The 21,749-nt window shown below is 42.0% G+C and overlaps 1 protein-coding gene across 2 annotated transcripts in view; it reads right to left on the bottom strand.

The window, feature by feature from the left end:
- LOC112652524 (TCDD inducible poly(ADP-ribose) polymerase) overlaps positions 1–17,858 on the bottom strand; it is a 29,813-nt gene extending 11,955 nt beyond the window's left edge. The window contains exons 1-2 of one of the 2 annotated variants that reach the window (XM_025436119.3): positions 17,652–17,858; positions 13,582–14,539 (exon numbers count right to left, since the gene is read on the bottom strand). In XM_025436119.3, coding sequence (XP_025291904.1) covers positions 13,582–14,498 — 917 coding nt within the window. In that variant the 5' untranslated portion in view covers positions 14,499–14,539; positions 17,652–17,858. Of the gene's footprint in view, positions 1–13,581; positions 14,540–16,154; positions 16,433–17,651 lie in introns of those variants that run through there. The other variant, XM_025436120.3, reaches the window with a different exon arrangement.
- Between the last annotated feature and the right edge of the window lie 3,891 nt (positions 17,859–21,749).

The following is a 21,749-nucleotide window of genomic DNA, read 5'->3' as shown; positions in this document are numbered from 1 at the left end:
GCTTCACATCAAGTTGCTTTAAGCAATTTTCACTTAATTTTAGGAGAATCTGATATTGAACAGAGAGATACCTGTTTCTCCCTCTTAATTAAATTATAATTTAAGTTCCAAACAGATTTTCTTGCTTTAAATTTTTTTCCCAGTAACTGTTCCCAATTATGAGCTAAATCCTCAGTATTTTCTTAAAGGAATTCTTAGAACAGCAGTTATTATGTTAATATGCATTATAAACAGCCAATGCTTTTTGCTGTTAAAGTACCAGATTTTATTCTGGACATCACTCTAGCAATTTCTGTTTAAGCCTGTATTATTAAGACTTCATAGATAATGATTTGCATGAGAAAGACATCTAAAACTGCAGCTTTTGCCACATCCTCTGTGCATTTCAGTCCATTGGGCATTATGAAATTTCTATGACAAATCCTAATTTACTACAATCAACTGTTCTTTGGATTGATGTATCAAAGTACTGTTTTAGCTCTATTTGATTTTCAATATGCTTTTCTAGACTTCACAGAGACAAAACAACAAATTTGAAAAACATTAAATTATCTTTTTATAAGATTAATTTTACCACCTGCTCTCCCTTAAACAGGGAATGCTTAAAAAATCCAAAGCCAAGAGTTTCTTTTCTCCTCCATCTGCACCAGTAAAAAATGCATGCAATACAGATGCCAAATGTTCAACACACACCACTCTTCTTTATCAAACCATTGTTTCTTATTATGAGAAAGCAGTTATGAGTCATGTATGTGTGGTAATGGTGATGGTGGGCTGTATTAGGCAATACACAAAGAATTAAACAGATGTAGTTCCTGGCTTCCAGGGGCTTCAAGAGAGAAATAACTAGCAAAACACAAAACCAGAATCCATACATCTGCCTATTTAGATAGGCAGTCATCATTGCCACTCATCATTGGCAAGTGCATCCTGGGAATGAGAAGACACAGAGCAGGCATGCAGCATTATGGGACAGGAGATGGTGACTGGTATCTAGGAACAGATAAAGGTTAGGAAAAGTTAAGAGGCTTTCTCTAAAACTTTAGGGACAGTTTAATAACAGGAAATAATACCAATAAAGAAAGGGTTGAAGGGTTGTATGGAAGAAAAAAAAAAGGTGTTCTTCAAGGGCTTTGCTTCTTGGAAAAAGGGTAGGGACAGGGAGGCATAGGAGCAGTGCAAATAGCTGGAAAAGGAAATCTTTTAAACAGATAAAGGAATGTGAACCAGGGTAAAATAGACAATGTGAGAAGAGTCAGGCCATGAATTGAGGAAGTAAGCCCAGGGTCTCAGAGCCTCAAATTTAAGAGTACAAATTTAGAGTACTGAGCAGATGGTGATAAAGGGTCAAAGCAATAAATACCGGATGTGTGAAGACTGAGCAAGAGACTGCTAGAGATTCGGAGGTAGAGAGAAACTGTAAAAGTAGGGTATAATAATCCTGGCAGATGAGAACCCTATTTGCCTAAGAACATCCCCACTGTGGGACTGCCAGAAAAGAGAGAGTAGGGGAGATAGCCACTGTGCAGGACTTAGATTTGACTAAATATATCATATGGCTAAATCAATCAGTACTGACTTAACCAAGATATAACCTTATCATGATGAATCAGGAAAAAAAAGTCTTGTAAACAGATTGATGATTTTTGCTACAAAAGGAAGAATGAACTTAAATTTCTGAAATATTAACAATTCTGTTTCCACATGCTTCACCAAGAAACACACCACCACACATACCAATATAAGAATCCAGATCAAAACTAATCTAAAATTCTAAAAGGAACACTCATTCTCATAATTTAGATGCTTTATAACAATGATTCTCCTCCTACTCAACAAATATCTTGACATACCAAGACAACATTTTCCAATGCTTATTATCTATGCATAGAGGACCAACACCCACACTAAGTCAGAAAGAATGTCCCACAACCATCATTTCTTCTATGTAAATTTCAAATACAAAGAAAGTAAACAGAGCCCATGATGTAAATGATAAAGAGCTATAATGAAAACCAAAACTATTTAAAAAAAAAAAAGTTGCTAAATGAAACAGAAATTAAGAACCTAAATCTCTCTGTTAGATAAATAGTTCTTAGGATTATGCATTTGGGAGCTCAGAAAGGAATGTAACCATTTTAGATAATTTATCTGTATTTTTAAGTTGTCTGAAACCAACACAGAAATGTGAAAAACAAAACAAAACAAAAAAAATCTTAAGGAGACACACTGATTAAGCACTGGGCTATGTGCTTGGGATAAGATGAAAAAGGTCAGAGTTGGCAAGGAGAGAGAGATACAAGCAAACCCAGTGTGGTTATGGTGTGAAATGTGGCACAAAGGTGCTTCTGGAACAATTCAGAGGCAGAGGACCTACCTCTGCTGGAAAAAGGGGTCAGGAAAGGTGCTCATGGGACGTATCCTAGAGTAGATGAAAGCCAAGTCTGGCTGGACATCAAGCAGACAATGGGAGGCAGGACATCACATGCAGAGTGACTGGCATGTGTAGAAGCCAACCAAACAAGGCACGAGAGACCTAAGAGCACGCAGCACATACAGTTCATGTGGGAGGTCAGGGTGTATGTGCGTGTGAGGGGGATGATAAGAGATAAGACTGGACTGGATAGGGTGGCTGGGGCCAGATAATGAAAAGCTTTGTATGCTGGGTTAAGAGGTCAGGACTTGACTCTGTGGGCAATAGGAATCACTGGTTTATTTTCAACAAAGTTCAGACGTGCCTTTTAAAAAGCTACTCCAACAACGGTGGTATGGAGGACTGATTTGTTTATCTTTGGTAAGAGAGGGTGGAGAATGGTGGGGGAAGGGTGGAGATAGGCACTTACTTGCTTAAATATTATCATGTTTATTATTAATATTTATTACTCTACGCCTAGCCATCTGTAACTATTAGAACCACATGAGACAAATGATGACAGAGAGCTAAGGAGGCAACAGTAGGAGTGCTTTGAGAGATATTTAAGAGTTAAAATCTAACTGCATAAAATAGGATTACATGTGAGGCTGAAGGGAATGAAGAGTCCAGGATGTATCCCAGGTTTCCGATCTGGATGACTGGGTAAGGTGCCATTACATGAAACAGGGATTGCAGGGGGGTGGAACACATTTAAACGGGAAGAGGATGCAACTAAAATACAGAAGTCAGACTTTAGCAAAGGTCAATTAAATATAAATTTTCTAGACCCTACTCTGTAGGGTTTTAACCAGATGGGCTAGATTTTGGAAATTTGGCTTCCATAATCTAAGAGCTAACCGGTTTCTATAAGGATAAACCTGTGATCTCAAACTAATTATCACCCACCCATATCAGCCAACTAACTAGACACAATTAATAGGTCCTCTTGTTTTATTACTATGATGTAGAGTAAAAACTTCTCCCAAAACGGAGGGTCACAAACAATAGAAGGATAAAGATCAAATGATGTATAGAGAGTACTTAGGCTCTTCTGCTATGCTTGAGACAGGCATGACAGATGGGACATGTTTGCTGCTGCTATAGAAATTTCACAGGCACACAAAATATAGCTGGCTTTTGATACCTGGCTTTGATGTTTCCAGAACTCATTTAGCAATGCTGAAATATCTAGCAGCTTATATATTCCTTCAAGTATGTTACAAGGTAATGAGAATCAAAGCCATGGCATATTCAACACAAGCATTTTGTGAGAGCAGTGTAGTTATTAAACTTCAGAGGACCATGTATTCATGGTCCTAACTTTACGCTTCAGAAGCGTAGTAAACGGTCATTTATTCTGGTACTGAGATTTTTGCTAATACTGACTCGTAAATAGCTCAGAGGCAATAAAAGTTGCCTATAAATGCTTACAAACAAGGCAACATCTTTCAATACTTATCAGAGGTTAAAATGTTTTTTAATGATTTTATTTGTTTATTCATGAGAGACACACAGAGAGGCAGAGACACAGGCAGAGAGAGAAACAGGCTCCTTGTGGGGAGGCCAAGGCAGGACTCCATCCCAGGACCCCAGGATCATGACCTGAGCCGAAGGCAGATGCTCAACCACTGAGCCACCCTGGTACCCCAGTTAAAATTCTATATTGAACTTCTTTACTAGGACATGCGTCTTAGTACCAACTGGATTTTTCCCCTTGTATCCAGAAGTAGCTATAGACATAGACACACCTACAAATCAAAATTAGAAGTTTACATTACTATGCACGTGACCCTCAGTAGTTATGGGTGGGCAGTATTGAAATATTGAAAATTCAATCTGTCCACCTCTAAGGAGACCCTAACCTAATCAAGGCAGGCTTGCTGAGGCTTAGCTCACTCTGTAAAACAATTAACATCAAATATGGATTTATCTTATGGTTCTAAGTAACTCAAATGATTTTTGAGTAGGTAAAAATATTCTTCACTTTAAGATACAATGAGTTTCTAGGAATCAATTCTTAAAACAGTGATCATTTTAAGGCAAAATTCTGATTGTATAAGCTGCTCCATTGGTGCTTCCTGAAACACCTTGGAAACAGGTGAATGAAAAAGCAGTAAGTTAGTGAATGGATGCTATCTAGAACCACATTTGATCTGTGTGCTAAACCCTATGTCTGGTTTAGACATCGAACTGTGTCTTAAAGTCATTCTAGAAGTGAACACTGTGAAATAAAAATGAGAGGATAAGAGGAGAAAAAAGGAAGGCAGATTTCCTACATGAAAGAATATCATCTTTAAGCTTTTGTAATTCTATATTCTCCAAAAGCATGTGAGGAACTAAACAAACATATAACAGTTGAGTTTATTCTCAAAAACCTTTGTACTAAGACACATTTGAGTACACCTAAGTACTTCATAAACCCCTAAAAAATACCATACACTGAAGTCCCTTCTGCCCTATGCAACCACTAAAAGCAAATGATAATATCCACTTGAGGAAAAAAAAACCTGCCAAATTTTGTTACGTTGGGCTTTTTTGTTTGTTTTTATTACAAAACTACCAGATCTAAGGAAAGAACACAAAAGAACTAGTAAGATGTGGATAAGCCTAAAATCTTTCACAAATAAAAATTACACTTATGAGATCAGAATATCTCACTGCTATCTATTTACAGAGGCATGGGATTAAATTTTGCACTCTGAAGACATCAGAAATGTCATACAGCCGTAACTTTTATCCAAGTTCAGTCACATGTCCTGAGGCACCTAGAAGGTAACTTAAGTGAGGCATACTTCCTAACCATGGCCTGAAGAGGAAGTGAAACCTAATTTCTACCACACCAGCTGGGATAGAAAGCACAAGATAGATTTTTAAAAAAATGTGTACCATACCTTACACTGCCTGAAATTATGCAGTTACTGCTGTTTACGAAGAGAGGTAAATATCCCCATTTGTTAAGTGAAATATTTTTAAAACTGTGAAATTTCTATCTTACCTCAAAATAGACAATAAAAATTGTTTCCCATGTACTCAGGGCACCATACTGATTAATTCAATTTTGTGAATACAGAATTTTACAGCACTAAAAGAGGGCTGAAACATATTTGTTTATACAATTTTTCTACTTGATTATAAAATCGGTTGTATGTAAATGCTAAAAGTGTTTTAAAATAATTGTTTTCAAATAACCTCAAACAATTCAGAACTCATTCACATGTAAATGAAATACTAATTACAAATAATTATAGATGATGTCCTCTAATGACCACCAGTAAAAAAAATACAATCTACTAATTTATATATTGAATTTTAAAATTATAAACTCCTTAAAAAAAGGTTTTATTCAGAATTTTCTCAATTTAGCCTTGTCTTTTTCCCCAGTTAGTACAATGAGCAAATTAAAAATATACACTTTGATGGCTTATTATGAGAACCCAGAGATGACTAAGAAACTCTCAAGACTAGAGATTTGAATGTATGCAAACTAATCATATAGAGAATTCATCATTTCCTGAGTTTTTTTAAGCAAATTTCTCAAAGAAAAAAGACTTCCTACAGAAAACATTAGGAGATACTTTTTTTAATCGTCTACATTTTGTAAACTGTGATCACAAAACCTTTCAATAGGGCTTTAAATCAGTAACTTTTTCAAGGAAAAAGATTCTCTGAAGCCAAGTTTCTCAGACAGATTCAATATTATCAATAGTTAAAACAGCCTAAAATACTTTTTGGTAACAAATTAATTGTAGAACAGTTTATACAATGCTTCTGATGTGTGTCAGCATTTGAACAATCGAAACGTCAGAAAGTAAATAAGCAAAGTTCCTTCTGTTTCACATATTCTACCTCCATTCAAGGACTTTTTTTTTTTTTTTTAATTACCTCAGAAGGCAAAGTTAGTATTTCTCCTGCACTTATTTTTATTCTCTCAATGCCTGGAAATGAAAGAGCGAAGCCAGGTGACAGAAACCAAAGACCAACCGCAGCAGGAAATTATTTAGAGTATTTTGTGCTATTTGCCCTCTTACGCCCTGATCAGCTGCAGGAGCTGTGAAGATCACAAGGTGCAGGAGGCAAGATTCTGAAAGCATACACACTACTACAAGCAAAATCACCCTTGGGCCTCTACTCCTGCCATTCTTCCCTATTTAGTGCTGTTTAAAATTTCAAGCAAGAAGGTCACCCAAACTCTATGGCTATATGTCAAAGGAAAAAGGATTTAAAAAAAAAAAAAAAAGGATCTCTTAATCCAAAAAGAAAAAAAAATTGCAACAAAGAGAAATTCCTGCAAGTATGGCCTAAACATATTTTCCAGTCATATGAGAAGTGCTATGTTTCACATAAGATTATTCACAAATCCCTCCTTATGCTCAGAAGCAATAGAGCCAAAATAAAGGACATCCATTTGCATAAAGAATACAAATTTCCTGAACTCCTTCTCAATAACTTAGTCATGGGAGATTCTAATACACTCCTGACACATTTTGTGGCACACATACTCACAAATCACTGGTTTCTGTAAAATGTGAAAGGGAACAGTCACTAGTATTCTAAGAGCCTACCCTTTCATTGTGATGACCATGCAAAGGTTCTTTACAGGCCAAGTGGGTGTTACCAGTAAGTAAACAGCACATTGCAGAGAAAGATCAAGGAGACAGACACATTTTGTAGTGTGGACACAGCAAACAGGAATGCTTAGTTAACTCCCTTCTGTGCTTGTCTTAGCAACAGTAACAGGTTAAGTCAGCAAGAAAAATTGTAAGTTTCACAATTAGAAGTTTATTAGTATCATCAACTTCTAAAATTTATTGATTACAGAATTGCTTATAGTTAGCTTAAGACTAAAATACTATAATTTTGCACAAATCAAATATAAACCTTATAAACTATCAAATAAATGGATTTTACGTAAAATGCTTTTTTCCCCACCGACTTCAAAATGTATTTCAGACTTTACCCCTTGCAATTTCAGATTCCCCTATTAACAAAGAATTAATCCATATTAGGATTTCAAGGCTTTTAAAAAGTTCATGTATCAGGGACTGGGCTGGATTAGGTTTAACACTTACAGGGTTTTTAAATATAGGCAAGTCTGTGCAGTAGAATTCCTGGTCCCTAGAAAGCACTACCATAAATAATCTATAAATATAAAAAGAATACATTTGGTTTTGTTAAAGAAGTTTTTCATATCTAAAATGTAACTGGTTTGCTGCTAGAAATGGTTAACTTTAGAAGTATTTTATTCCTTTGTATAGCTTGTGTTTATGGTGTTGCAAAGTATAGTTCAACTCAAGCTATTACCTAAAAATTTCAAACCCAGAATGAAATAGAACATAGCTCAACCCTCTGTACTCTAGAATCTTCCAAAAAGACACAAAAATTACTCATATTCACTTAAGTTTAAGAATCCCAGTTTTATTTTAAAAGAGAAATTCTGCTGCTTTTATGAAGGGAATTTCTTGCAAAACTTATTACCAGTGTCTAATTACCAGAACCAGACTTATAGTTGTCCCAAAAAAAAAATCTTCTAGTTCAAAATACATTTGTTTTTTCCTTTGCAAAAATGATACACATATACTCAAGTTTTCCTTCCACAAAAAGGCAAGTGCAACTCTCAAACAGGAAGTAGTAATTATTAAAAGTTGCTGATCAATGTTAAGAGGACCTCAGGTCCTAATGTGATCAAAATTATTAACAATCAGACGAAGGATGCAAATCTGGTGGTCTCAAATCAGATGATAAGGAATAGAAGAGGTCATAATCTCAAATGGTTGGACTGTAGTAGCATTTCTGGAGTAGCCCAGGTTTGTATGAGCTACATATGGTTTCACCCTTTAGAAAAGGGCACCCAAACCCAAATGAAGCTAAGATCACCAGCTAAGTAAGATCAGAGATGCACAGATGGATTCTGATTTAAAAGTTATACATCTCTGGCTTTTGCAAAGTTCATTTTCATTACTGTCAATACTTCAGGAACAGACTGACCCCAACCTGAAGCCAGGTGACAGCTGCTTCAAAAAGTCTAATCTCCTTATTGACAAAAAACCAGAAAGGGAATAAATGGATGATTGCTATTGATTCCCATGATAGCTCTACACAGACCCAGTAACTTCTCTGGATTAGTATAGACAGAAGCCAATTAGTTTTATTTCATATGTAAATAGAGCATAAAGAGGTACAAAAAATAATTCATTGGATTGCTTTATCCTAAAGCAGAAGGCACATATTTTGAAAGTCACTTCAAACACAGTTCTTGCTTATGGAGCTCTCTCTTTCTCTGAGGCAGGAATTTTTAAAATAAATTCAAACTCATCCAGCTGTGTATATTCAAGAAATACCAAAAAGTCACAAGGCATAGTAAGTTTCAGCTGTTCTCCTCTCTCCAGTGTTATCAATAACACATAATGAGTTAGTTCCTATACCATCACAGCTGTGCAGGCCAGAGCTAACTTGGCTAATTTAACTATTCCAGAATAGTTCAGTCAGGAGCTTACTCTACTTTAGATAATCCACTCCGTAAGTCAAATAGAAAATTGCATATGTTCCATATTATCATTAATATGCACTTCCCCTGTCTTCTTTCACGGAGTTCCTTTGAAGTCATCTGATGGTATTTTCCTTTGTCCAGATTAAAACAAAAAAACAAAACAACCTTCTAAGAGCAATTAACAATCAAAATCACTCAAAAGTAAGACTATAACATCACTCTAAGCTTAAACCGAAACTAGTAAAACTCCCTTTCTCATATCAATAAGCTTTAATTCCAGAAGAGGAGAAAAGAACACCGACCTTTGAGAAAAATTAACCATGGAGTCTAGGTTTGTACTTTCTTCCTCGCCCTTCCTTCTTTCAGGGACTCAGAATTAGAAATAATCACTGGTCATATTTTTACCTACAGATTACCTACAAATAAAAGTTCACAGAGTGCCTTTCCCTCATGGGTGATAAGTAGAAGACTATTCTGTATTTTGGCATACTTTAACATGAATATAATATGAAAAACAGCGGTGATCTCAGTTGCTAAAGAGAAATTTGCACATCCTGCACAGTTTCAATTATCCACAGTTAGTAAAGCTCTTTCAAAACTACTTACTCCTGCCATTTAGTATCATTTTCTACTAAGGATGAGTGCCTAAATTGTCGGAGACTGTGTTTTCTTAATCGAAAACACAACATTCAATGTTGTTTTCTTAACTGTGTATTTGGAATTTGGAAATTCTCCAAAGCCCATCCCGTGTGCAAAAGAAGCCTTGGCATCTAAACATGGGGAGTTCATACATACAATTAAGTTTCCAGTTATGTCAGCAATCAACATCTGGAGATACATATAAAAGCAGAGAAAGCAAAGTGGGATTGTATCATACTTTGGGATAAAGACAAAATTGGAAAAGAATAATTAAAATAATTTTGTTATAATGAACCAAATAAGCTTTTACTATTGAAATCCTTTTTAAAAAAATATTTTAGTATCTAGACATCCTGACTAAAGAGTTGGAAGGGACCTGTAAACTTATCTAGCTCAACTTCCTTTCCAAATTCATTCTTGAGAATAAAATGATACTGCACATCTTATTTGGGTTTAGATGTTAAATCCAATACATTTGCAAAACAAAGAATTTTATCTGCAAAGCTTGAAACTCTGAACTTTTGTCTTTGCTAGAGACCCAGAACTATGAACTTTCCCCCAAGTTCCATACAATGAAGTAACATGGATATGGTATACAATAATGACTTTCCAAGTCATATAAACTGCTGAAAACAAGTGGGATAAACAATTGCCATTCATTATTTCTGATTCCAAAGACTGCTGGGCCAGACTTGGACATATACACAGCTGAACACACACTTCCTGGTTATGTGCAATCTGTACAGATAGACCAGCTTTACAGGCCTGACCACAGAGATTAATAGCTTTAGCCAAATAATGTGGTAACCATGTGAACCTGGGCTGCTCCAGCTTGTTTGTGAATCTCTCAGCAAGGCTCAACATGCCGTTATCTGCATCTTGTTGCCAGGAAACACAACATCGCTTTGGAATACAAGGAAAACCAGGTTGCAATGACCACAGGTCAACTTCCCAAAAGCCTAATTTTTGACACTTAGCTATCTACAATCTTATATTTCTTACTATTGTCCATGGAGAACTTCACTTTACTAATAATAATTAACTGTTAACACTTTTTGCTATTTTTATCAGAACAGGACCACTTACTACCATTAACAATGTAGCAGCAGCATTAGTAATTACAATAATTCACTCCTATTTTTCCTCTTAAGTGTCACATAAACGTTAGTTTATTTCATTAAGAGAGATTTGGAAATCAAGCACTGTGCAACCACTTTATAACTGATCCAATGATATACACTTATGAGTCTATATCTAGGTCTAATTCTTTAGCCTACCTAATAATTCTACCAAAGAATAAAATACCCAATATGCTGCTGACCTAAAAGTTCTTGGATTCTCTGAGATCAAAATACCTGTCTTGCCTTGTTCATGGTAACAGAATGTAATGTGTTGGACAATAATCCTGCTAGTTTCTTCCTGACCAATTCAAACAGATAGAAACTTAATGTACCAAGATGCTGAATGAAGTACTCAGCAGACTGGAAATTTGCTTCATAAGAGTGAAGTGGGAGGCCACTATTCTGCAGTTTTTGCAATCTGGAGATGGAAGGATTACAGTAGCTTTGAGAGTATATAAAATTAATTACCTTGACATACCAATTAGAATTGCTAGCTCATGGGCAACAGAGATCCTGGACAATAACTTATTAAAAAGATTTTTAAGATAACACGGAAAACATTTTTGTCTCCTACGATGTTGGCTTAAAAAAAAAAAAATTAAAAAGTACTTAGCTTTATTACAGGATCTAAAAATTTTGCTACCCAAGCAAGATAGAATCTAGAGTACTTAACATTATCAAGATGAAACATTAATTATCAAAAAGCTGCATTACTTTCAAGATTTTATTTATTAGCCAAGAGAGTGAGTAAGAGGGCAAGCCAGAGAAGGAGAGAGAATCTGAAGCCGACTCCATACTGAGCAGAGCCCAAATCAGGGCTTGATCCCACAACCGTGAGATCATGACCCTGAGCGGAAATCAAGATTCAGATGCTTAACTGAGCCACCCAGGAGCCCCAGGAAAGCTACATTCTTGAAATTATCTTACTTTTATCCCAAGGGGCTTCTACATAATAATGCCTTAAACTTGGGCCTTATATTGTTTCTCATCCTTCCATGCATCCCTTTTGAAACACAAGACCGCAAAGTTCTAGTCTCATCTCATGATAATTAAGTTGTTAAAAAGATACACAAATCTGTGTACTACATAACTGAAATAATGCAATATTAAGAGAAAACCACTTACCTCATACTAAAAGGGAGCAAGTTTTAAAAAAGAACAAAACAAAAACCTGGTTCTACAATGCCAACAATGCCCTACCTGGCACTATGCTGAACACAGAAGGTTAACACCAAGACTAACAAAACTAGACAACTTAGAAGTGGTTTACTGACATCAATTGATTGTTGACTCTCCAGACACTTGGGTTACACTGTGAAGTTATCTGTGAACAATGAACAAAGAGGACTTAACAAAGTGTTTCTGTTGGGCGTGTCTGGATGGCACAGTTGGTTAAGTGCTGGACTCTTGGTCTCAGCTCAGGTCATGATCAGGGACATGAGATCAGGAAATGAGTCCCAATCGTTCAGCAGGGAGTTGGCTGAAGACTCACTCTCCCTCTGCTCCTCCCCCTCTTTTATGTGCATGCATATGAGTGTAACGCTCTCCCTCTCCCTCAAATAAATAAATCTAAAAGAAAAAAAGTTTCTCTTGGACTTATGGGTTAGGATACTCCGTATATTTTTCCTTCCAATGGGTCATGCCTTTCAATACTACATCAGGCCATTCATCATCTGTGAAGCTGTCAGAGTGCCCTCATTGTTTCCCAAGTCAGGGAGCATGGACAGATATGTTCTCCCTTCATATCATTTTAATCCTTTCTTTTGGTTGTAGACAAATAACTATTAATATCACATATTTTAACTCCTGTACTACAGGAGAAACAACTAGAAACGTAAGAGTAATGCTTACTCTATTGCTGTCATTACATTAGCAACTTCACACGTAGCAAATATTATTTTCCTCTTCATTTTTATATTCAATTAAATAGGAATTCGGATGTGGAAATTTCAGTTCCCTATGAGTGAATATTGCTTGGACATCCGCAATGAAAGAACCAAATATATTTGCATGCCTTGCATATAAAAACTTGAGGATAATTGGTTTTCATGTAAATGATAAACATATCTTAACATGAATTTTCCCTACAGATCATTATTCAGGTTGAAGAAAATAGCCTGTACTGTAGAACAATTTTATCTATAAGAAAGATAGAGTAATAAACTTAATGGTAAGAAGCCTGAAGGAAACTAAAAGAAATTCAACATGTTTGGGCATGATTCAGAAGTTTGGGAAGAAGTTCACAAAAAACCTGTACCATTCAAAATGGAAAGAGGGCCACAAAAATCTCTAAATGACACTATTCCCCCATAAAAAACAGCAGCTACTCACTATGCGAAACTTTAAAATTAGATAAATTTGGTATTCATTATTTATACTACCTTAAGATTAACCTCGGATTTTTTTTTTTTAAGATTTTATTTATTTATTCATGAGACAGAGACAGAGACAGAGACAGAGAGAGAGACAGACAGAGGCAGAGACACAGGCAGAGGGAGAAGCAGGCTCCATGCAGGGAGCCCGACGCGGGACTCGATCCCAGGTCTCCAGGATCAGGCCCTGGGCTGAAGGCGGCGCTAAACCTCTGAGCCACCCAGGGATCCCCTGGATTTTCTTTCAAAAGCAAACTCGCATGCCATTAAAACAGTATCTGACTCACAACATTCAATGTATATGCAACTTCTTAGGCACACACATATTGAACAGAGTGACATCTGAATTGTTCAAATCATAAAACCTTCATTGTTTCATTAGGTAAATAGTCTGCATTCAAACAACATGAAAAATCAGGATAGCATACAGCCAAAAGAGTAAAACCTGTTAAGTTACTACTGAAAGAAACCACCCTACTAAGAAGCATTTAGCTTCCTGACCTTCTCTACAGGATTAACAACAGCTTTAAAGTAGTTATAGATACATACCCATATTTCATTCTCATTCTGTCATTCTCTGGGTTACAGTAAAATCTTTCCAAGTGCTCCTGGGAATCAGTGGATACACTCTGCCACTTTTGAGTAGTTGTCCTCTTGATCTGCCAATGATATGGCAAGACCGTGTGATGTTTCAAACAATCCCTGCCATAAATACAAGTGCCTTGCAAAAAGTCCATGCAAATTTCAATTCCGTTCTCTTGGTGAGTGTGGTACTGTAGCTGGTTTACCAGCTCGAACACAAGGTCAAGGGAAGCCTCTTCACTTTTGTCCTGAAAGAGCTCAGTACTCAACTTATCACTGGTGTCCAAAATGTACTGGATTGTAAAATTGTTGTCTTGGAAAACCCCTGGAATGTAATCCATGACTTTGTCTATGCAGTCAGGACTAGCAGGAACATCAGTTGAAACTGGATGCAAAAGGTCAGTCTGGAAGTGCCCTGCTGTAGAATCTGCCACCGTCCCACTAAGAGTTTCCGGTGGAAAGCTGTGATCCTGGATTGGAACCACTTGTTCTGGAGCATCAGTGGAAGGATGGGCTTCCGGTATTTGGCCCCCAACATTTGTCCCATCAGGAATCAGGACAGACATACTGTTTTCTGTTGGTGGACATGACGGACTGATTTCCAGGGGTTTTTTCACTATAGGTTCATGTAAGCTGCTCTCATCTGCACTCTGGTTTCTAGATCTAAAAACACCATCAAGTGAACCAGATTCTAGCAAAGTATTTAAAATTGGCCTCAAAGACCTTAGGGTTCCGGTTCCCAATCTCTTCTGCTCCTTTTTCTTAAAACAAGTCTTCAAGGGACTGATCTTCTCAGAGAGTCTCATTTGGCATGAAAAATCATCAGGAGGAGAGGGAGGCTGCACTACACAGTCTGGCTCAGGTTCGGTGGTTTCCATTTCCATGATGTGGATTAGCTCCAATTGCTCCTCAGAGTCTAAAAATCCTACCAGGAAAGGAAAGGAAAGATGATCATTTACAAGCTGACAACAACTGGATCCCATTCATTCATCAAAATGTTTTGCTTTAGTCTGTGACTAAGTCCCTGAAGTCACTCCTTTTATACCGTATTTCAGCTTTATGAGTCAATTTTAAGTTTTATTGAGAAATTAAGGCTCCCAAGCAGCCAAGGCTATTCAAAAGCCCACAGCAGGTAAAGATATAGTATCTTTCAAAAGGCTCTTGACATTCATTTGTGGACAATATACAATTGGTAATTCTGCTGAGGTATGAATTTTTTACTAAATCTAGGGTGTGGTGGAGGATGAGGGGTAGAGATAGGTGTGGCTAACAGATGACAACAGGGAAGCCACATCTCTACTTTGTGGTTCTCTTCACAGTTTCTTTATCACCTATCCCACGAGGTGACAAAAACTGTATTAAAAAAAAAAAAAGTTCATCAACTGAAGGATAAACTTCAAAGGTAAATAGTGAGTGAATTTAAAGCACGAGGATATACTCAAGAAACAGGGGCTCACAACTGAGATGTTATAGGAGAGAAAGCCAGGAGCATACTGAAGCATTTCTCAATTCCAATATATCCCCCCAGGATGTTAAGGATCTACTTTTACAATCCCCAAAACATTATCACTACTGGAGGAAGAATACTCCTCCAGTTGCTTGTTTAGCAACAGAAGCTACATCAGCAGCAACCACTATACACTGCTTTGGAAACCAAACACAACTACATAATTCAGGAAGGGCCTCCCCCTTATCTTCAGAAAAGTTACATATATGATTTTATCTCTTAAGGTAAGTGAAGCCATATTACAGAAAAATACAAGAATATAAAACACACCCTAAATGCCAGATTCTTAATGAACTGAGACCAAAATCGTGCTCTCTTCAAAGCATAAGACCCCTTAGAAAACCCAGTATATAGAAAACTTTGTAGAAGGACAAAGAGTGTCTCCTCCACAACCTAACATTCATTAACCAATTCTGAAAATATTTAATGAGCCTTGTACGAGGTGGAAGAGCTGGTGATGAGCAATTAATCTTCTGTCTTGGCCAAGTGACTAAAAGAAAAAGAGATCATTGATGCAAGGGTCCATGACTTCCTCAAACACTCATCCCAGGTGATCGGCACCATCCACGCCTAGCACAAAGCACGCAGTAGGTGCTCCATATTTTTTTTTAACTGAATTACTGAAGAAAAAGCACTTGTTAAAGGACTAGTTCTGTTAGCCTTCATAGGTACAACAAAATGCTAAAACGGACTCCCCAGAAAAATGAATATTAGAGATGTAACTGGAGAGATTCATGAATCTACACATTAAAAAGTTCATAATGATCAAACTCAGAGAAATACACAAAACACAGTACTGCTCACCCTCGAACAAGGCCAGGGTGGGGGACGTGCAGGGAAACCAACCCAGGAAAAATCCACCGGTAACTTTTGGACTCCCCCAAAACTGAACTCCTAACAGCCTACTGGCGACCGGAATTAACAGCTGATGAACACATGTTTTGCCTTAGACGTATTACACGCCGTATTCTTACAACAAGCCAGAGAAAAGAAAATATCGAGAGTCACCAGAACGGAAAAAAAACAGGCTTACAGTACTGTTCAAAATCTGCACACAGGCGGGCGGCCGCGGAAAGCTCACAGCCGTCTTTCAAAGCTCAACGGCACGGGGCCAGGTGCTAGCGCACACGGTGGGTACAAAAGAAGAGGCAGCAAGAGTCCAGTGCGAGCTGGCACCGTGGGGAAAGCTTCACGGAGGAGGAACTTGACAGAAGACATACATCGGCTGGAAGGCGGCCAAGCCAGGCGTTATTATTCATCGCTCGGTGCTCTTGCCTCCAGGCACAATTGGCACGGACTGTGGTATTCCCTCTCCACCACGCCGAGCCCGCCCGTGCCTCCCCTCGCGTGCGTGCGTGCACACACTCACACTCACTCACACGCACCCCGGCCCCCTCCGATCACGGGAAGAGACGCTGCACCCGTCTCATTTACACGGCAGTGGACGCGCACGCACGCTCTTTTCCTGTTATTGCCCTCCGACCCGCTCGGAAATAAGACCGAGGAGGAGGCAGAGCGCTAAGGAGTGGCTGCGGTGGGGAAGTCACTAGGACTTGTTCCTCAATTAGTTTGCATAACAGAAAAATAAAGATTGGAGGGACACTTCCTCCGGGCTGGGGCCCCCCGCAGCCGGCGACCTACCGCTCCCGCCGACCCCGCCCCGCAACCGCCCGCTGCGAACTCCGCGCTCCCGCAGACCCCGCGTGGTGACCCCCGGGCTCCCCCGGGCATCCCCGGCCCCCGTGCACCGAAACCACTCGGTGCAAACCCCGCGCTCCCGCCGCCCCCCGCCCCGCAACCGCCCGCTGCGAACTCCGCGCTCCCGCAGACCCCGCGTGGTGCCCCCCGGGCTCCCCCGGCCCCCGCGCCCCGAGACCGCCCGGCGCGGACTCCGCAGCCCCGCCGCCCCCCGCCGCCGAGCCCGGGTCCGAGGGACGCCTCCTGCCGGCCGCCGCGGGCCCCGCAGCCCCGCCCCCCGGGCCGCCCGCAGCCCCGCGCAGCGCGGAGGAGGCGCCGCCCGGCCCGGCCGACCCCGCGTCCCCGAGCATCCCGCGCGCCGTCCCGACCCCGTCGGGGCCCCTCCTCCGCGGAAGCCGCTCGGGCCGCCTCTGCAGCTCGGCCGTCCCCGCCTCCCGACCGACCTTGCCCAGGGGCTCGTCCCGCGGGGCTCGGACGCTCGCGGGCACCGGGCGGCCGGCGCCGCGGGGCGGGGGCGGGGGGCGAGGCCGGCGCGCGCTCGTGCGCCCGCGAAGTTGACGTGAGAACCGCCCGCAAAGTTGTGGGCTGCGGCGCCGCCGAGCGCGCGGGGTCGGTCGGGGTCCGCCCGCGGGGTGCCGGCCCCGCCGCCGCCGCCGCCGCCGCCTCCCGATCCTACACCTGCCCGCGGCCGCGAGGGCTCCGGGGGTGCAGGCCGCCCCGTCCCGGGCTGGCGGGTCCGAGGGAGCCCGCGGGGGCACGGACGCCGCGAGGCCGGCGCCCCCGCCCGCCATCCCCGCCGGGTCTGCCGCCCCCCGCCGCCCGCCGCCCTCACCTGATGGCGCCGCCGGAGAGCGCGGACCGCGGAGCCGGGGCGCCGGCAGCGTCCGCGCGGAGAGCGGGCTCGGGCGTCCGACGGTCAGGCCGGGGCCGCGGCGGGCAGCGCGCGGGCCATTCCGCCGCCGGGAGCGCAGAGAGCAGCGGCCGCACTGCCCGCTCCGGCTCGCTCGCCTGTCACCCCGAGCTCCGCTTTAAAGTGGCTTCCGGTCGCCTCCTCTCGGCTGCCCCGTCGCGGAGGCGGAGCCTGGGCCGCGGGGGAGAGGGGCGGGGTGAGAGGGCCGGGCGCTCAGTGGGCGCCGCCGGGGAGGGCGGGGCGTGCGGAGCGAGGGGGGCCCGCCCCGCGTGCGCGTGCGCGTGCGCGTGCGCGTGCGCGCTCGCTCCCGGCGTGGGGAGGCGCGCGGAGCGTGCGTGCGTGCGGCGGCCGCGTGCTCCCGCGAGGGGGCGTGTCCTCCCGCGCGCGCACGCGCGCTGTGCGGGGTGGGGTGGGGGTGGGGTGGGGGTGGGGTGGCGGTCGCGCGGCCGTGAGGAGCGGCGGTGTGCGCCGCGTGGGGCGGGCGCCGCCTGACTGACTGAGGGGCTCCGGGACGGGATGCGGGACGGCACGAGGCGTTTCCGTGCGGCCGGCCTTCCCGGCCTCGGCGCCGCGGGACCCCGACGGGAGCCGGACGGCTGCTACGGTCGCCGCGGCCAGACGGGGTCGCCCGCCCCCTGCCTGACGGGCCGCGAGGGAAGGCCCGGCACGCGGCGGGGACCCGGCGACGCCCCGGCAACCGCCGCCCCGCGCAGCGCCACGGACTCCCCCTTCCAGCGCGCACCCGGCGCGAGTTTGCCGTAGTTTCTGGGCCGACGAAGGTCTTGGGCGGTGAGTCCTCGGATGGCTTCCGGTGGTGCGGGGAAAGCCCTGCGTGCTGGATCCCGCTGTGTCGGGGGACAAGGGCCCTGGATGGCGGTTGGTCGTGGACAGAGACGCGCACGCGGCTTGCCAAGAGCTGCTCCCCGCCCGCGCGGCCTCAAGTCTGACTGAGTCCCACAGCTCGGAGGCTTCGTGGGTTGAAAAAGACAACTATTATCCTTAAAAAAACAAACAAACAAAACAAAACAAAAAACAAAAAGAAAACAACAACAACAAAAAAACACAAACACACACCGGAACGCCTATATAAAGAGCTAAGCGGCAGTAGGACTGGAGATAACGGGTCTCCAATCTTCTCACGCGCTTCTAAACCACACGACGCCAACAAGAAGTGGATTAAGGGCGGCGCCTCCCCCAGCAGGCGCGCTCCACGCGGCATCAAGTCCAGGGGGTTCAGCGAAGCTACGAATGACACCGACAGGATTCGGACGCTCCTAGGTAAACATTGAATTTTCAGGCTTAAAAACTGTGTTAAGGCAGCGTCTTGGTCTGCGCCTGCTCATACACGGAGTTACCTAGAAGCACGTTTCCTTTTTGTTTGCTTTTTTTTTTTTTTTTAAGATTTTATTTGTTTATTCATTAGGGACAGAGAGAGAGAGGTAGAGACACAGGCAGAGGGAGAAGCAGGCTCCATGCAGGGAGCCCGACGTGGGACTCGATCCCGGGACTCCAGGATCACGCCCTGGGCTGGAGGCAGGTGCTAAACCGCTGAGCCACTCCGGCTGCCCTAGAAGCGAGCATCTAAGTTCAAAAAATAGCATTTTGCTGTTTGCTCTTTGTCTCATCTGTTCTGTGGTCCTTACACTTCACGCTTTCTTTTGGATTAAGTGTTTTTAATTCTGTTCTCTCCCACCCGTTAAATTACACGTTATTTATTCTTTTAGAAATACCTCATTTATTATTTTTTTTAAGAAATTTTTTTTAAAGGTTTTATTTATTCATTCATGAGAGACACAGAGAGAGAGAGAGAGGCAAACAGACAGGTAGAGGGAGAAGCAGGCCCCATGCAGGAAGCCTGATGTGGGACTGGAGCCCAGATCTCCAGGATCGCACCCTGGGCAGAAGGCAGGCAATCCACCATTAAGCCACCCAGGTGTCCCATAACTCAGTTACTTTATTGCTGTGTACAAACCACCCCAAAACTTAGTGACCTAAAACAGCAATTCTTACTTGCTCACGATTCTGGATTCTCTGGTTTAGGAATTAAGCCAGGTCGTGGTGCATGTGGCTCATCCGCACCTGGGGATGCTTATTGCTTCGACTGGAGTGCCCTAAACGGCTGGGCCTGGCTCAACTAGGGCCGTATGTCTCTGGCTACTGGCTGGGTTCCCTAGTTTTTCTCTACAAGGCTTCTCCTCATGGCTAATTTGGGCTTCCTTGCAGCATTACAATATCTGGGTTCCAAGAAGGAACAGTCCAAGAGGACCCCTGGAAGAAATGGAATAGGAAGGTCCTCCTACAGAACCGAATCAGGAACTGACTGATGAACTGACCAAGGGCATAGATTTCTTGCAACAGTTATCCAACAGGATTGGAGATGTTCTGTAGTGACCACTGTGTTTTTCCCATTTACCCTTTCCTAAATGGGACTTTTACCAACATCCTGTACCTTGTCTATCTACTGTTACTTATTTTAGGAGTATTGAGGCAAATAACTTTTCTTTAAAAGTTAGTTGCCGGAGCATGAAGAGCCACACAATTGATTGGGAGTACTCCATATCGTTGGAACTTCTGGATCCTGGACTCTGAGCTCATTACAGTAACTGGATGAGACTTTGAGATTGTTTCTCTTGCAGGGACGAGGGGGAGATGAATGTATTCCTTTTATGAAAAGGGGCAGCAGATACTACTTATTGCCCCTTTTTTTTCTCAGAAAAAGCCTGATAATATTTATTTATTTATTTATTATTTATTTATTTATTTATTTATTTATTTATTTACCTGATAACTTTTAGAGGGGAGAGAGGAGGGCTAGCAATGTGCCTAGCCAAAAAAAAAAAAAAAATCATTTTCCTAGATCCCATATACTTATGAGTGGCCATGCATATAGTTCTAGGCATAGGATGAAAATTTCTAGGAAGACATTTCTTTTCCTTAATATATATAGATATACTTTCCATTTCTTCTTCTTTCTCTTAGAATACTAATATAAGGATGGACATTGGAGCCTCATGACAAAAATGAAAGTGAACATGATGTGGGAAATATGAAGATAGGACCCACAAGCTAAGGATTCTGGAGCAGAAAGGTAGGAGTCTGAGTCATTTATGATATCTTGAAGCTGCTGCAGGAAGTAGTCCTAAAGTGGCCACCCCTCAACTCATTGTAACCCCAATTTGGTTAGCTTGTTTTCTGTTATACTGTAGCTAAACGTGTTCTTAGCTAATACTATGATATTATCTTCTAGTCATCTTGCTTGTAAACTCGACTGGTTAGATAGCAACATGACCATATGTCAGAAATGAAAGAGCTGTCACAAAGTAACACATCAAGTCCTGTAACATTTCCTGCCAATTTCATAGGTATACCAAATTATATGATTAAGAAATACATGTGTATTAAAGGAAAAAATAGAAAGTAGAGAGAAAGATAAGAATACCCTTAGTTGGAGGCACCTGGGTGGCTCAGTTGGTTAAGCATCTGACTTGATTTCACTCAAGTCATGATCTCAGAGTCCTGGGATGAGGCCCCACATCAGGCTTCCTGCTGAGTGGGGAGTTTGCTTGTCTTGTTTCCCTCTACCCCTCCCTCTGCATGTGCACGTACACTCTCTTTGTCTAAAATATATAAACCTCTTTTAAAAATACCCATAGTTGAACCTTCTAAAGTCCCATTTTAACATTTTGCTATAGTTGTGTTTCATCTTATTTTATTCAGAGGTTCCCTCCCCCGTCATTATGACATTACTGCAAATTCATCTTTTGTTTAACCCTTCATTACAAGCGGCTTTCCATGTTAGCATAGTCATTTAAATAAATAGTCATTTAATATTCCAAGTAACTATAAAAATTTTACTTCACTGGTTCCTTGCCATAGAACTTCTCAATTCACTTAAAAAAATTTTTATTCACCGAGTATCTACCACATTCAAGTACTTGGATTAAATATTGTAAGTAAACCTATATGAATAAGTATTGTAAGTAAACCTATATGAATAAGTGGCTTCTCTCTGAATACTCT

This window comes from Canis lupus, chromosome 23, assembly GCF_003254725.2.
Source record: "Canis lupus dingo isolate Sandy chromosome 23, ASM325472v2, whole genome shotgun sequence".
Taxonomy (NCBI): domain Eukaryota; kingdom Metazoa; phylum Chordata; class Mammalia; order Carnivora; family Canidae; genus Canis; species Canis lupus.
Note: the sequence above shows the minus strand (reverse complement) of the source record. Positions and strands in the feature narration are given on the sequence as shown.